The sequence below is a fragment of the Caenorhabditis briggsae genome (genome assembly GCF_000004555.2).
Source record: "Caenorhabditis briggsae complete genome, chrII, whole genome shotgun sequence".
NCBI lineage: Eukaryota > Metazoa > Nematoda > Chromadorea > Rhabditida > Rhabditidae > Caenorhabditis > Caenorhabditis briggsae.
Window position 1 is genome coordinate 13552192 of NC_013486.2, and position 15939 is coordinate 13568130.

Genomic DNA, 15939 nt, shown 5'->3' on the forward strand with positions numbered 1-15939 from the left:
GAAAGTTGTTCAGGAACATTTTTTGGGGTGAACACATGGACTCATTACAAAGACAAACACATGGGGGAGAGAGGAAGTCGCTACGAGGAAATTTTTCTTCATGAATCGATAGTACAACAGAAGAAACGTACAACAACATATGCGAGAGAAAAAAGGCGGAGACAGTGAAAAGTGGGAGGACGAGTAGTCCAGAACTAGCAGATCGTATCTCTTTTTTTCATCTGAAAAAGAGGAAATGAGCAGATAAGCATTTTAGATCGGAGACAAGAAAGTTCTAGAAAATTGGAATCATCGTTGTCTGATTAAGTTGAGTCGACTGAATCTGAAATGAGAATGAAGTCTGGAATCCCAAAAATTCAAGAATCCAAGAATCCCAAGATTCCCAAAAGTTCAAGAATCCAAGAATCCCAAGATTCCCAAGAGTCCAAGAATCCAAGAATCCAAGAATCCAAGAACCCAAGAATCCAAGAATCCAAGAATCCAAGAATCCAAAAATCCAAGAATCCAAGAGTCCAAGAATCCAAGAATCCAAGAATCCAAGAATCCAAGAATCCAAGAATCCAGGAATCCAGGAATCCAAGAATCCAAGAATCCAAGAATCCAAGAATCCAAGAATCCAAGAATCCAAGAATCCAAGAATCCAAGAATCCAAGAATCCAAGAATCCAAGAATCCAAGAATCCAAGAATCCAAGAATCCAAGAATCCAAGAATCCAAAAATCCAAGAATCCAAGAATCCAAGAATCCAAGAATCCAAAAATCCAAAAATCCAAGAATCCAAGAATCCAAAAATCCAAGAATCCAAGAATCCAAGAATCCAAGAATCCAAGAATCCAAGAATCCAAGAATCCAAGAATCCAAGAATCCCAAGAATCCAAGAATCCAAGAATCCAAGAATCCAAGAATCCAAGAATCCAAGAATCCAAGAATCCAAGAATCCAAGAATCCAAGAATCCAAGAATCCAAGAATCCAAGAATCCAAGAATCCAAAAATCCAAGAATCCAAGAATCCAAGAATCCAAGAATCCAAAAATCCAAGAATCCAAGAATCCAAAAATCCAAGAATCCCAAGAATCCAAGAATCCAAGAATCCAAGAATCCAAGAATCCAAGAATCCAAGAATCCAAGAATCCAAGAATCCAAGAATCCAAGAATCCAAGAATCCAAGAATCCAAGAATCCAAGAATCCAAGAATCCAAGAATCCAAAAATCCAAGAATCCAAAAATCCAAGAATCCAAGAATCCAAGAATCCAAGAATCCAAAAATCCAAGAATCCAAAAATCCAAGAATCCAAGAATCCAAGAATCCAAGAATCCAAGAATCCAAGAATCCAAGAATCCAAGAATCCAAGAATCCAAAAATCCAAGAATCCAAGAATCCAAGAATGCGAGAATCCAAGAATCCAAGAATCCAAGAATCCAAAAATCCAAGAATCCAAGAATCCAAGAATCCAAGAATCCAAAAATCCAAAAATCCGAGAATCCAAGAATCCAAAAATCCAAGAATCCAAGAATCCAAGAATCCAAGAATCCAAGAATCCAAGAATCCAAGAATCCAAGAATCCAAGAATCCCAAGAATCCAAGAATCCAAGAATCCAAGAATCCAAGAATCCAAGAATCCAAGAATCCAAGAATCCAAGAATCCAAGAATCCAAGAATCCAAGAATCCAAGAATCCAAGAATCCACCCCCCAAAAATCCAAGAATCCAAGAATCCAAGAATCCAAGAATCCAAAAATCCAAGAATCCAAGAATCCAAAAATCCAAGAATCCCAAGAATCCAAGAATCCAAGAATCCAAGAATCCAAGAATCCAAGAATCCAAGAATCCAAGAATCCAAGAATCCAAGAATCCAAGAATCCAAGAATCCAAGAATCCAAGAATCCAAGAATCCAAGAATCCAAGAATCCAAGAATCCAAGAATCCAAGAATCCAAGAATCCAAGAATCCAAGAATCCAAGAATCCAAGAATCCAAGAATCCAAAAATCCAAGAATCCAAGAATCCAAGAATCCAAGAATCCAAAAATCCAAGAATCCAAGAATCCAAGAATCCAAGAATCCAAGAATCCAAGAATCCAAGAATCCAAGAATCCAAGAATCCAAGAATCCAAGAATCCAAGAATCCAAAAATCCCAAGAATCCAAGAATCCAAGAATCCAAGAATCCAAGAATCCAAGAATCCAAAAATCCAAGAATCCAAGAATCCAAGAATCCAAGAATCCAAGAATCCAAGAATCCAAGAATCCAAGAATCCAAGAATCCAAGAATCCAAGAATCCAAGAATCCAAGAATCCAAAAATCCAAGAATCCAAGAATCCAAGAATCCAAGAATCCAATGCCTCCGCTTGCCTAGAACGAAGCTCAAAAAATCTACCATATTTGACCTACCGAATGTTTGATCTACCTGAAAATTATATTTTTTTTGATCTACCTGAAAAGGCACCAAAACGTTTTGGTCTTTGAAAGTCGATGATCTCTTTTTTCAAATTTTTTCATCCGTTTCAAACACTATGTTCCACTCGTTTTCAGCCATTTTGAAGCCGAAATTCTCAAATTTTCAGCCATGTCAGAGTCTAGGCCAACAGTCTTTTTTGACTTTCAAAACCCAATGTTTTGGATGGATGCTAAAAATCGACAAGACGTGTTTTCTGGTCCCTTTTCTCAGATTCCACCACAATTTCAATATTTGATTTCGAATGTGAATCAGGTGCAATTGGGAGGTTAGTTATCGTTAATTATCTTGCTTCCCAAGAGAGATACTGAAAAAATTTTCACAGATAAATTGTTTATCATGATATCACAAACATTTTATCAGTTTAACATTTTTCGAAATCTCTTGTGGCAATTGAGATAGCTGAGCTCTAAAATACCGTTTTTCCTCTGATAAAAGCTCACCTAAACCGCCAACTTGAAGCTCAATTATCTCGGTTCTTGTCAGAGATATGGAAAAGTATTTAAAAGGTAAACTTTTCATCATAACATTACAAATATTTTATCAGTGGACAACGTTTTGATATCTTTTAGAAGAACCGAAATAATAGAGCTCCAAGTTAGGGGATCCTTTTATTACAGGTTTTAGGGTAGTTTGCAACTTTAAAAAATATATAATTTTCAGAATTTACTGAACCCAACGCCTTCTGTTCCCCATCAAGTTTGCAATCAATGTCACCGGATATCCAGAGAGTATGTCAGCCGGTAAGTTTTCACAAGAATCTGAATTCCCAGATTTCAAGACCCCAACTTTCTTTTTCCAGATCTCTGACATGAGTTCAATTCAACAAGGAGAATCCCAAGAATTTTGTCTCAGCCCGAATTCTAAGCAGTCCGACACGTCTTCCGATGATGATGAGGATGGGTTACCTTGGTTCGCGCGAAAAATTCCAGCTAAAAATTGGCAGATTGAAAGAATGGAGAGTAGTGATTTGCGAGTTGGTGGCGGGAAAGGTAAGGTTTTGACGGATTCTGAGGAACCTGAGGAATCTGAATTTTGAAATTCCAGCTAAGCCAAAGAACCACCTACAATGTGTTCGTTTCCAACCTATTTGTCCGCTTCGGCTCTCTCCGATTAGTCCGAATTCCACGTCTTCTGAATTCGGAATAAAGAATATTCTCTTGGATCAAAAAGAGATTCAGTTTTCAGATAGTAGTGAGTTTTTACAAAACACGGTCTCCCACAGAACAATTCCGAACTGCAAATTAACTTTTGATCTACAGAAAAAAAATTTGGCGCGACCACAATTGCAGGTCTAAAACCATAATTTCAGAATTTTTTATCTGATTTTGTGTAGTTCCAAGATGATTCAAATGATTTTTTAAAAATTAATTAGCGGTTATAGAATCCTGTATGGTCCTTTTCCGGAAGAAAAAATGTAAAAAATGGTCATTTTTGAAAGTTTTTTACCGAAAAAATCTATCTCCTTTTTGAGTTTTTGACATTTCTAGGAGTTCTTTAGCTCAAAAAAACCGCAACAATTTACTCTTCATTTTGTATGGATGAATTCTTGATTCGTCTGATAAAAAAATTTTTATAATCAAAAAACAACGCAAAAATGCGATTTTGTGCAATTTCGTGAGGTTTTTTGATTATAAGAAAAGTTTCATCAGGCGAATCAAAAATTCGTCCATACAAAATGAAGAGTAAATAATTGCGGTTTTTTTGAGCTAAAGAACTCCTAGAAATGTCGAAAACTGAAAGAGGAGATACATTTTTTCTGTAAAAAACTTTCAAAAATGACCATTTTTGACATTTTTTCTTCCGGAAAAGGACCATACAGGATTCTATAACCACTAATTAATTTCTTAAAAATCATTTGAATCATCTTTAACCTCCACAAAATCAGATAAAAAATTCTGATATTATGGTTTTAGACCTGCAATTGTGGTCGCGCCAAATTTTTTTCTGTAGATCAAAAATTAATTTGCAGTTCGGAAATGTTCTGTGGGAGACCGTGCAAAATAGAAAAGTTCACCTAAAAGTTTTAATTGATTTTCAGGAAAGGATATGTTCAAGACCAAAGAAACCCAATGCATGCCTTCAAGTCTGGAAAGGATGTTACCAAAAGTTCTGAATATGATTGTTGATGTGAATAGTGTAAGATTTCTGAATTTTTTGTGATTCTTAGATTCTTGGATTCTTGGGATCCTCAGTTCCTGGGTTCCTGGGTCCCTGGGTAAAAGGGTTCCTGGGACCCTGTGTCCCTGGATTTATGGCTTTCTAGATTCCCCAATTTCAGAAACGTCCCCGACCAGAGCGAAACGTACACCAAAAGACGGCATACGTGATTCCAGAGCTTCGAAATAATTTAAAAATGATTGCTTCATCTGTTTTGGCACCTTCCTTTACCACCTATTCTGAACTGTTCTCAAATCTGTCATCAGTGGTTCATCAATTAAAAATGGGTCCTAAAAATTCAGGTAAGCTGAAAACCTATAAGAGAAGGGTTCTCTGAATTTTGACCCAATTTATCTCGGTACATATCTAAAATATAAAAAAGTTTTCAACTGATAAAATACTTATCATATTATCAGCTATATTTTATCAGTTGATAACTTTTCGATATATCTCACATGAATCGGGTTAATTCAGCTCAAACTTGGCGGTGTGGCAAAATCTGGGGGATTTTTCGAAAAACTGATATTTTTAGACGCATCAGTCAAGCTCCGATGGCTGGATGAGCAATTTGATAGATTCACCAAAAAGATTACTGTAGATGCGTTCTCGAATGATCCGATTCCGTTGTTACAGACTTTGTCGATGATTACGTCTTCGAATGAAATGCAAGCTAAAGGTTAGTTTTAAAAATTTTGTTTCGAATTTTGGTTTTATATTTCCAGAAGTGCCTCCAAAACTCGAAACCGATTTTGATAAGGAGATTTGGGCATTGAAAACTCATTTTGACGAAACTTTTGAAAAGCTTTGGATGTTTAATTGGCCAGTACAAGAAGCTGTGTTGGATAATATGATTGAGGTGATAAGGAGAACAATTTCAAAAACTGAAATTGTTCATTTTCAGAGAATCTACAAAATGGCTCCAGATGTTCAAAAAGTGATGAGATTACACTTTGAGGGAACCCTAATGGCATACCAGAGTTTGGGTCTTTTAAATTCCTGGAAAAGAACAAGAAATGAAATGAAAAACTTTCCTACGATCCCAATGAACTCTAGGGAGATTGGAAAAGCGCCAGCAATCAGTACAATGGGCTCGATAAAAATGCATAAGGAAGAAGAAATGATAATGGAGATTCTGATAGAATAATCTTCGAAATATTGATGATTCATATTTTAATAACTTTTTGCTTTTCTGATTTTCTCTACCGTTCTTTTAATTTTGCATTTAATAAAATTAAAAATAGCGGATCCAGTAAACATGGATTCTGTAGTGAAAGATTCAGAAAGAGCAGGAGACGTTCCAGAAGATTCTGTGCAAGTTCACTGTGTGTCAGAAGATTCAGAAGACCCAGAATACGTCGTTGACGGTGTTCCGTGAAATTCCTCTGGAGTCAAACCAGGAGCGGTCGTAGATGCATCAGAAAACTTCAAAAAATTTGATTTTTTTCAAATAGAGGAATGCTGTAGTTGTAACGGATTCTTGACCGGATGTCGAACGGTTAACTTCGAGCTTGTATATCTCATTTCCTATGAAAGATATAAAAAAAGTGGTTAACTAGCAAAATTTTGATCATGATATCACCAAAATTTTATCAGTTGCCAAAATTTTGATATCTTTCACAGGATCCGAGATATAGCGTCTCAAAGTTTTACGGGAATTCTGTGCTTTTGGATCCCCAATCTTGGAGAAAATTTTTAAGAAGTTTTTGACAAAAACTTTTATTAATGGGGTTATGCAGATAATTAGTTTGCAATAAAAATGGCAAATAAATACAAATAAATACTATGCACGTATGCAAATAAATTAATTTATTTGCATCCAAAAAGCGAATTTAATTGCATTCCTGGGCGTGATTTTTTTGATTTCTCAAATTATTTTTGAACCAAATTTCGATGGAGAAAAGTGTTAATATGGCGAAAAAGCCTCATGAGTCTGATATTGTAACTGGAATATTTGGGAAAAGTTATATAAAAAACTTGGCCTTTTAGGATATGACAGCCAATATTCGACAAAAAAAAGTTGCTGCTGCTCTCCTACTATTGCAGGAACAAGAATCCGTTTTACTTACTGTTTGTCGTCCGTATCAGTTGGAAGAAGGGCTTGAAGTTATCCGCCAAGATCTGTTTTCTACTTTTTTACAGTTGAATCAATATATGATTTCGACTGAACAAACGAAAGTGAAAAAATCGGTTGAAAATTTTTATAGAATAGTCTTCAGAAATATCTGGGTGTGGAACTTGAACATTTTAACTTTTTTGCGAAATCTTTGTTCTGACGACATCAGTAGAATCGATTCAATCCCAGCTCCAGTCCGTATTCATATTTTTTTGAAGTATGCTCGTGAAGGTAGTGAAATGTATATATCACTAGACTCACCAAGATAACTTTAGGTAGATCCCAGAACTATCTGGCTCAGGATCTTGGTATAAGTCAGTTTACAGTGTCACGAATAGTAAATAATGTAGTAGACAAGCTGGTGAATATTGCAAAGGACTATATATGTTTCCCTACAAGCATTCAACATCTAAGAGCTCTTGAGAGAGGATTTATGAGTAAAACTGATGCAAATGGTAATTATAGAAGAATTTCTTGCTTTGGCATTTGCGACGGCAAACTATTTTCAGATTGCTCATCAATATCTTCCATATTCGAATTTGAAAACTGTTGCTGATTACAACAATTATGATAAATCGTTTGGAAACCCACATGAACTGATACGTGTCTGCTGATGAAACAAATAAAAAGAAAAAAATCACGCCCAGGAATGCAATTAAATTCGCTTTTTGGATGCAAATAAATTAATTTATTTGCATACGTGCATAGTATTTATTTGTATTTATTTGCCATTTTTATTGCAAACTAATTATCTGCATAACCCCATTAATAAAAGTTTTTGTCAAAAACTTCTTAAAAATTTTCTCCAAGATTGGGGATCCAAAAGCACAGAATTCCCGTAAAACTTTGAGACGCTATATCTCGGATCCTGTGAAAGATATCAAAATTTTGACAACTGATAAAATTTTGGTGATATCATGATCAACATTTTGCTAGTTAACCACTTTTTTATATCTTTCATAGGAAATGAGATATACAAGCTCGAAGTTAACAGTTCGACATCCGGTCAAGAATCCGTTACAACTACAGTATTCCTCTATTTGAAAAAAATCAAATTTTTTTCAGAAGTCTTCTGATGCATCTACGATCGCTCCTGGTTTGACTCCAGAGGAATTTCACGGAACACCGTCAACGACGTATTCTGGGTCTTCTGAATCTTCTGACACACAGTGAACTTGCACAGAATCTTCTGGAACGTCTCCTGCTCTTTCTGAATCTTTCACTACAGAATCCATGTTTACTGGATCCGCTATTGCGTCAGAAATTCTATGTTAATCTTCTTTGGTAAATCTCGGAAATTCAAAAACTGTGAGATTCTCAAATTGGACCACTCATATTAACCTTTGGATTCTTGGATATTGGTGGATTTACGATCTGCCTGGTGGAGTAGCTATCAGATTTCCTCAACACCAAGAATGTATTGCCCATCATACCGGTCGTAAACGATGGTCATAATTACGCTTATTCTCTCTTTTGCATAACGGACCGGCAAGCAGACATATCCTGCTCGGGCGGTGCCATTAACTTCTGGTCGGAGGTTAGTCAAATTCCGGTTAGACCACTATTTTTATTAGTGTTAAACTCCCCGCTATTAGCATGAGTCCAACCCCCACAATTATATATTTTTTCCCGACAAAAATATGAACAGGTTACGACATAGTAGTATTTCAACTTCAACTTCTTACATCTGCCGGTCAGTTTCAAATGTGTTCTGAAATTTACTATGTTCCTTTTTTGATCCTAATTATCTCGGCTTCTAATTAAGCTACAAGAAAATTTTCAACTGATAAAATATTGATGACATTCTAATGCGCATTTCTTTAGTTGACAGTTTTCGAAAATCTTGGCTAGAAATAGAGATAACTAGGATTAAAGTTACACACTTTTTTCCCATGTACGTCAACCAATTCTCTTTGCTCATTAGTTTTCGGCGAACGATTCCCCTGACATTTTGCATCACATTTTCATTCTCCTTCTACCAAAAACGCCAGAAAATGTCATAATTTTATTATTCACCCTCTCATTCTCCCATCGTTTCTCCCTCCTTTTCCTGCACCGTACGAAGCCATCCCCCATAGACATTCTGTCGTTGTCGCAGAGTTTTTCTCTCTTTCCCTCGCTCCCTCTCAATTTTCTGTTTTTTTTTACTTCTAACAGTCGCGAAATTTATCGTTTGATTGCGTATTTCATAAATTCAGACTCTGTCTATCTACCACGCTACAGCACAATGTCGGATCAGAATGTCAATCATGCTCTTCTCGGATTTGGAACCAATGGAGGTGTTTTGATTTTTTATGGAGCTCAAGATTTCATTTTTAGGCTAGTTAAAAACAAACCAAAAAAAAAACTAAGATTGAAACCTCGACTTTAAAAATTGTCTCATAAGCTAATTGGGATTCATCAGATTTGGCTATAAACTAACCCAATGTGTATCTGTAGAATTTCGATTGTAAAAACAAGCAGATTGGATCATTTCATTTTCAGTTCCACTAATTGGACCCACCTTGCCAGCTTATCCAGTCGGCGTGGATCCGCTTCCCCAGTGTGAGTTTTTCCGCTATTCAACTTTTAGAAGATTTTTATATTCTCAGTCTTTACCAACATGGGAAGCCGCGGTAAAGAAAAGGAACAACAAACTGAAGCTCGAATTGTTGAGCTTGAGCAGCAAAACAAAGAGCTGGCAGAGCAGATCGCTAAAAACAACAACGATGCAAACTTCCAAATGGGCCGAGCACAGAGAAGAATTGGAGAGTTGGAGCAGGAGAAGATAGAGAGTGCGAAACTCGTCCAGGCGAAACTCGTCCAGAGATTGGGAGAGGAGAAGGACAGCCAGAAACTGGTCATCGAAAAATTGGAGAGCGAGAAGGCGGAGGTTTCTAAGCGAGTGGATGCTCAAATTCTGAAAAATCAAGAATTGGAAGCAAAAAATTCAAAATTGCAGCAAGCAGACAATGAAAAGCAAATGAAGTTCAACGAGCAGAGCGAAAAGATGCAGAAGATCGAAACCGAGCTTCAAAATCAAATGAAGCTATATGCCGATCAGAAAGCATTAATTGAAGCTCGTGACGCAAAAATCGGAGAACTGAAATCCCAGTTCGCCGAGAAGAGCAAGAAAATGGAAAACGAGCTCCAAAATGCACAACGCCAGCTTACTTCCAGACAGGAGGCACTGGATAGAAGCGAGAATAATGCAATGCATTTGAACGCTGACATCGACCGACTGAAAAGAAAACCATCGAGCCAAAATCAGAAAATTCGAAAACAAAATTTTGGTGCTCCGTCAACAATTAACGGATCAGAGTAACAGCATCGCTAGTACGAAAACAGCTAATGATGCCGCTGCAAGGGGAAAAATTGCCGAATTGAGAAAGATGAAGAAAGGAACGCCAAGCTGCAAAAAATTTTCTTGGAGACAACTGGCAAAAATAATTCTCTTCGTGGAGTCGTTGCTCATCAAAAAGTAATGTTGGAAGCGAAGGATGAAGAAATCAATAATTTGAAGGCAAGCTGCAAATCTGCTGAAGAATCGGATGCACGAGCGAAGCAAGAGCTCCAGCTCCGAGTGGAGAAAGTTACTGACCTCACGGAGAAGCTGACGGAGACAGAGGCAGCAAGAGACGATCTTCAAAGAAAGATGGATGCCATAAACTCTGCGAAAACGGCTTTTGACTTAGCCATGTCTCAAGGTGAGATAGTTTAAAATTCGAAATTCAAAAAAAACTCCTCAAATTTTAGTGAATGCTGATGGGACATCCAGTCCTTCGAAAAATGTGGGAACCAAAAAAACTGCTCCGGTGAGTTATACTTCATTTGAACCAAAGCAAGGTTCTTGGAAGTTTATCTGCTTGATTGAAGTTTGCTGATAAATCAAAATTGATCAATGATTTCAATAATGAAGTTTTCAGAGCAAGAGAGGACGAAAACATTAGCTTCGCATCGCTCCAATCGTTTTGTCACTCCACAATTCCCGCCTCCATATTTTGAAATGCTCTTTTTCTTTTTCTGATGTGCTCTTATCATTTTCTTTTCTCATTGGCTTTAATTACTGTAATTCATGTGCCCTGTTTCCCGGTTCTACATCGTTCCTTCCTGTTCCACATTTCATGTTATCTCGATGCTATCATCTGGCTGTCTGATCCCAACCTGAAACGTCTAGATCCCTTATCATTATCTCCCATCTCATCCAACATCTGGAAGTTTCAGCTTACACTCCTTATCTCCCAAACAAATCTATGCCCCGTTTTACGATCCCATCTTTCCTCCGTCTCTTTGAAATCCTATCTCTTCCACATGCTCCCCTTCTGTTCCCCACCCAACGAGCTCTATGCACCTTAATACCTAATTTCATTCTTATTTGTTTCTATGCACATATACGTTCCCGCATTTCATTCACCCTCCCGTCTCTTAGATATGCTCCGCGAACAGACTCATTTTCCTCATCCCATAATTATGATTCTCCCTTCTTTTTCTTGCACCTCTCTATTCCCCTATCCTCCTTATGCACGTATGTAACTAGTAAACAATTACAAATTGCTGATACACACCTTGAGCTTAATATCCTGACAGACATTTGCACTTTAATCACCTGACTCATGAGAACTTTTTTTCACTTTCTTTGGCTTGAAATTCGAAGTTAGAATAAACAATCAAAAGTTTTTAGGAGATATCTTACAGGGAGATAATACTAAAGATTCCAGGTAGTAGACGAATGATGACGTTAATTAAAAAATATACAGAATTCAACATTTTAAAATTAGTTTTTTCCCGATCCTATTTAATTGTAGCCGTAACCCACAGAAGTAATATGCGCTTTTTCCCCTCGTGCATCTCACATACTCTAAATTTTTTAGTTGAATCTATCGTTTTTTTTAAATAATCCCGACCATTACGTTTCTCTACATCAGATAATCTGGCTCAGATTCCATTCCTACACTAAATCAGTCGTTTTCAGCCGGCCATCAAGGATTAACGCATGCTAGAAAAGTTTATCTCTTCTTTTCGAAACTAAAGGAAATTGGTTCGGTTTCCCCTTTTCGCGACCAGCGTCCTTCTGAGCTCACCTAATCCGGCTTTGTGTGCCCTACACTGGATCGAAATCTCCAGATTATGAAACTGACGGTGTGTTCTTAAAGGTAGGAAAAGAAACGGGCAGTCTTTCAGTTTCCCAGTCCTTAGGATTTCTAATATCGGAGAAAATAATGAGTTAGAGAAGTTCCAAATCGGATCCCAAGTTTTTTTGTTGGATAATCTGAAACTTTTAAACCTATCTATTCTCTTTTACTACGATATTCATACTTCCCACACGCTTTTTTTTCATTTCCTGTGAAATAAAAGTGGGTGTGGGAATGATTCTTGTGACCAAATTCTTTTTTTTGTGATCTGAATCTATTCAATTTATTCTAACACTTGAAATCTTAATCTTTCATTTGCTATCATTATTTTTTGTAACTAATTATGAAACTGTCTTTTATGAACCCTGTCTTTTTGCGGATGTGGATCATGACGAGACGGGGCATTTTCTTCTGGAAAAAGTCAGTTATCTTCTCCAAAAAACAGCTATCCCAAAATTTACCATATTGGAGAACGGCTTTTTGCAAAATCACAATTTGTTGTTTCCTCCGCTGAAGCACCTTCTCCAATCTCTCGATATCCTTATCCTTTCTCTCCAGATCACTAGCATAGATCAATTTCAGATCTTGCTTTTCCTTTTCAACTGGAAAACTCAAAATTTTTGTGTGATAGAGATTTTTGAACTCACATTGTTTTTTCAGTTTATCCATTTGACTTCCAGCAATTTTTCTCTCATTAGTTCTTGCCTGAGAAATATGCTTATCGCATTTCCAACACTGTCTCCTTGCTGCTAACAAGTCTTTTTTCAACGATTTATTTTCTCGAGCATAGTTTTGATCTGAAAGAATAAGTCGGAGATTTTGAATAAAGTACTGTAGCTTACTGTCGCTCAAAATCTGCTCCAAAGCCTCTATTGTCAAAGGAGCGTAGTTGGAAGACATTCTGTGTAGCTGAGGCTTTTCAAATCACCTCCTTTTATACATCGCGATTTGTTTTCATACATTCATATTCAAATTCTGAAATTTTCCATCTATTGTCCACCTGTGAGAAAAACTAAAAATCGAATAATTCGATTTTGAAAACGATTTTTGAATTTCCGGCTGTATTGAATAGAAAGAAGATGGAAACTATCGTGTATGGAGATTTTAGGCTTTCTAGGAACTTGTGTACTTTCCTCTCGAGAGTTCAAAAGATCAAAATCGAAATTCCTAGCTATCGCTTTCTGGCGCGTTACCGTAAGTGCTCTAATTGAAGCCCCCAGTGTATATTGAGCGCAATTATCTCATTTTCTAATAAAGATATCAAAAAGTTGTTAACTAATAAAATATTGGTGATATAACAAGTAGTGATTTTCAAAAGTTTTAATTTTGGGAAAAATATTCAGAAAGTGTTAATATTTCTGTTATATTTGTTGAAAAAAACACGTTGCTCCCAAAAACTTAACGGTCCATCTTTTGGGAGATTCAAAAGAAACACGTGGCTCACAAAAATTTCTGAAATTTCAGTACTGTGATGTGAAAATTAAAACTTTTGAAATTCACTACTTGTTATATTATGACCAACATTTTGTCACTAGACCACTTTTTGATATACTGCATGGGAACCGAGATAATTGAGCTCAAAGTAAGCGGACCCTTCTAACTCATATTTTGCTTCCGTAATTGCAAGGTCTCTCTCTCTCTCTCTCTCTCTCTCTCTCTCTCTCTCTCTCTTTTAATCAAACAGAACACACATTTGTGTAACCACACCTTTGAAATAAATCCTTTTTGTCTTTTACAAAAGAATCATTTTTTACTTCTCCATTCCTATTTCCCTCTGACTTCTCATTTTTCTCCAATTTTTTCTACCCCAAAACTTTCTTATCTTTACCAGTTTAATCTAAACATTCGAGACGACATCTTCTTAACTGATTGTGAGAAATTCATTTTCTTCTTCAAATTTTTTGATCAACAGAGATTGTTATCTCTCCCGTCTTGTCTCCGAAAAATTAAACGAACCCGTTCTACCGAGAACACACACTCTCTATTCTAACCCCAAGGAAACTGTTATATGTGATTGATGGGTTTGGAAATTTGTTGCCACTTTTTTTCGCATCTTTTTTAGTTACTTTGAAAAAAAAAGTTGCAATTATGAACACTTTTATAATCCTCTCGTACAGATATTCCTTTTAATTATAATCTCGCCCCATATGTTCGCAACTTTTCAAGCGCATTTTCTCTATGCCCGGTGAACTAGGCATGAGAAAAAAAGAGAGATATCGCCTATTTTTTCCTCTCCCGAATTTTTTGCGACATATATGGTTCTTTACTTTTTTTTTCTCGACGGCAACCTTGAATTATTGCACAGACTTTCGAGAAAAAAGATTTTATGAGATATCGGCTGAATCTGTTGTTTGAACAGTATCAAAGATTCTGAGATTCTGAAATTCTGAGATTCTGAAATTCTGAGATGCTGAGATTCTGAGATTCTGAGATTCTGAGATGCTGAAATTCTGAGATTCTGAGATTCTGAAATTCTGAAATTCTGAAATTCTGAGATTCTGAGATGCTGAGATTCTGAGATTCTGAGATGCTGAGATTCTGAAATTCTGAGATGCTGAGATTCTGAGATTCTGAGATTCTGAGATTCTGAGATTCTGAGATTCTGAGATGCTGAGATTCTGAGATTCTGAGATTCTGAGATGCTGAGATTCTGAGATTCTGAGATTCTGAGATTCTGAGATTCTGAGATTCTGAGATTCTGAGATTCTGAGATTCTGAGATTTTGAGATTCTGAGATTCTGAGATTCTGAGATCTGAGATTCTGAGATTCTGAGATTCTGAGATTCTGAGATTCTGAGATTCTGTGATTCAAATAGTCTGCAAGTCCAAAAAATCTGAAAATCCCAAAATTATGAAAATCCGAATATTCTGTAAATTCTGAAATTCTGTAAATCCTAAAATTCTGAAAATCCAAAACTACAGGAAATCCACAAACTCAAAAAAAAAAACGCGAAAATTCTAAAGTTTCGTAAATCCGAAAATTCTCAACTCTCTACATGATATTCCCTTTTCTATCACAGTTTACTCCGCATCTCAGATGAGGCATTTTTTATTTATTTCTCTCTTTTTCCACTTTACTAGTCAGTTTGTCACTTGTTTCGTCTACCCTCCTCATTAGAAAGATGTCATAAATTTGCTGCCCTGTCCGAAGGATGGCATTTTGTTTATAGGTCAAATTTCAAACCGCACCTCCTTTTCCCTCATTTCCCTTACTTTCGATTAGCTTATAAATATTTTTATTTGGCTCTGATGTGTAGATTCATAGGAGGAATCTCTGGAAGTTTCGAATCTTCTCAAAAACAATTGTTAACTTTTGAACTCAATTTTTTTTCATTCGGAAATTGAGATATATCTCCGCCGGCAGACAAAATAAAAGATACACTTTTTTCTCTGTTTCCTCCTTCCTGATATCTGACAAATCGCCACTACCACAAATTTTGATGTTGTTTACAAAATCTGACCAAGGTCATAAATTTCGCAGACATCTATTTTTTATAGTCAAGACCAAAGGATGACCATTTTGCGATTTAGCAGTCACGGTACCTATTTTTTGGGTTGAAAATTTTGTATTTCAATTTCTGAACACACTTTCTCAATGTTACGGTATCTGTTTTTCCTGCACAAACCTGGATTATGACCTCACACGCTGCAAATCATTTTTCGCTTTTATTTTTGGAAAAACTTGTCGTTTCAAATCCTTTATAACATTATTAAAGGATTAGTTTCTAGCAAAGTCCGTCTATGTAAAATTTATTTGTCACCATCAGTTGCATTAATCCTATCTAATTATCTATTATTATCTCATCTGAATTCCAGTTTTTGTTTTACTTACTGTATTCCTTATCCTCTTGAGAAGTCAGGATTATGACCTCACAGATAATCATTTTTATCCTATTCTTGGAAACATAAATCACCCTCAAATTCTTTATCACATTATCAAGCGGATTAAAATGTAACTGAGCCTATTTCTTAAACGGTGTATCTTGTCGGATTTTCATAGTCTCATCTTGGCTCTAGTCTTCTATAACTTTCCTCGATTTCAAGATGGATAATCTAATATCTCATGAGTTTTTTGTTGTAGTTGTTCTTTTTAATGGGCGGTT

General features: G+C 36.3%; 6 protein-coding genes across 6 annotated transcripts; 4 read left to right on the plus strand and 2 right to left on the minus strand.

Annotated features, from left to right (window-relative positions):
* Nucleotides 1–327: 327 nt before the first annotated feature.
* On the plus strand, nt 328–5756 carry CBG21394 (the record flags this gene model as incomplete). Its single annotated transcript, XM_045242922.1, has 9 exons — nt 328–2343; nt 2573–2720; nt 3116–3195; nt 3255–3444; nt 3500–3646; nt 4494–4591; nt 4734–4914; nt 5145–5288; nt 5335–5756. The coding sequence occupies 9 exons, from the start codon at nt 328–330 to the stop codon at nt 5754–5756; spliced, it is 3426 nt and encodes a 1141-aa protein (XP_045097295.1).
* Nucleotides 5757–6601: 845 nt separating this feature from the next.
* On the plus strand, nt 6602–7898 carry CBG21395 (the record flags this gene model as incomplete). Its single annotated transcript, XM_002646923.1, has 4 exons — nt 6602–6679; nt 6752–6956; nt 7001–7086; nt 7791–7898. The coding sequence occupies 4 exons, from the start codon at nt 6602–6604 to the stop codon at nt 7896–7898; spliced, it is 477 nt and encodes a 158-aa protein (XP_002646969.1).
* A 1054-nt stretch (nt 7899–8952) lies between these two features.
* CBG26195 lies at nt 8953–10029 on the plus strand (the record flags this gene model as incomplete). Its single annotated transcript, XM_045242923.1, has 3 exons — nt 8953–9004; nt 9210–9269; nt 9317–10029. The coding sequence occupies 3 exons, from the start codon at nt 8953–8955 to the stop codon at nt 10027–10029; spliced, it is 825 nt and encodes a 274-aa protein (XP_045100428.1).
* A 159-nt stretch (nt 10030–10188) lies between these two features.
* CBG26196 lies at nt 10189–10654 on the plus strand (the record flags this gene model as incomplete). Its single annotated transcript, XM_045242924.1, has 3 exons — nt 10189–10411; nt 10461–10579; nt 10631–10654. 3 exons carry the CDS (start codon nt 10189–10191, stop codon nt 10652–10654), a joined length of 366 nt encoding a protein of 121 aa, XP_045100429.1.
* Nucleotides 10655–12173: 1519 nt separating this feature from the next.
* Nucleotides 12174–12736, minus strand: CBG26197 (the record flags this gene model as incomplete). The annotated part of the gene is made up of 4 exons (XM_045242925.1): nt 12174–12247; nt 12298–12438; nt 12484–12633; nt 12679–12736. 4 exons carry the CDS (start codon nt 12734–12736, stop codon nt 12174–12176), a joined length of 423 nt encoding a protein of 140 aa, XP_045100430.1.
* Nucleotides 12737–14160: 1424 nt separating this feature from the next.
* On the minus strand, nt 14161–15720 carry CBG21398 (the record flags this gene model as incomplete). Its single annotated transcript, XM_002646924.1, has 3 exons — nt 14161–14670; nt 15463–15482; nt 15669–15720. 3 exons carry the CDS (start codon nt 15718–15720, stop codon nt 14161–14163), a joined length of 582 nt encoding a protein of 193 aa, XP_002646970.1.
* Nucleotides 15721–15939: the final 219 nt, after the last annotated feature.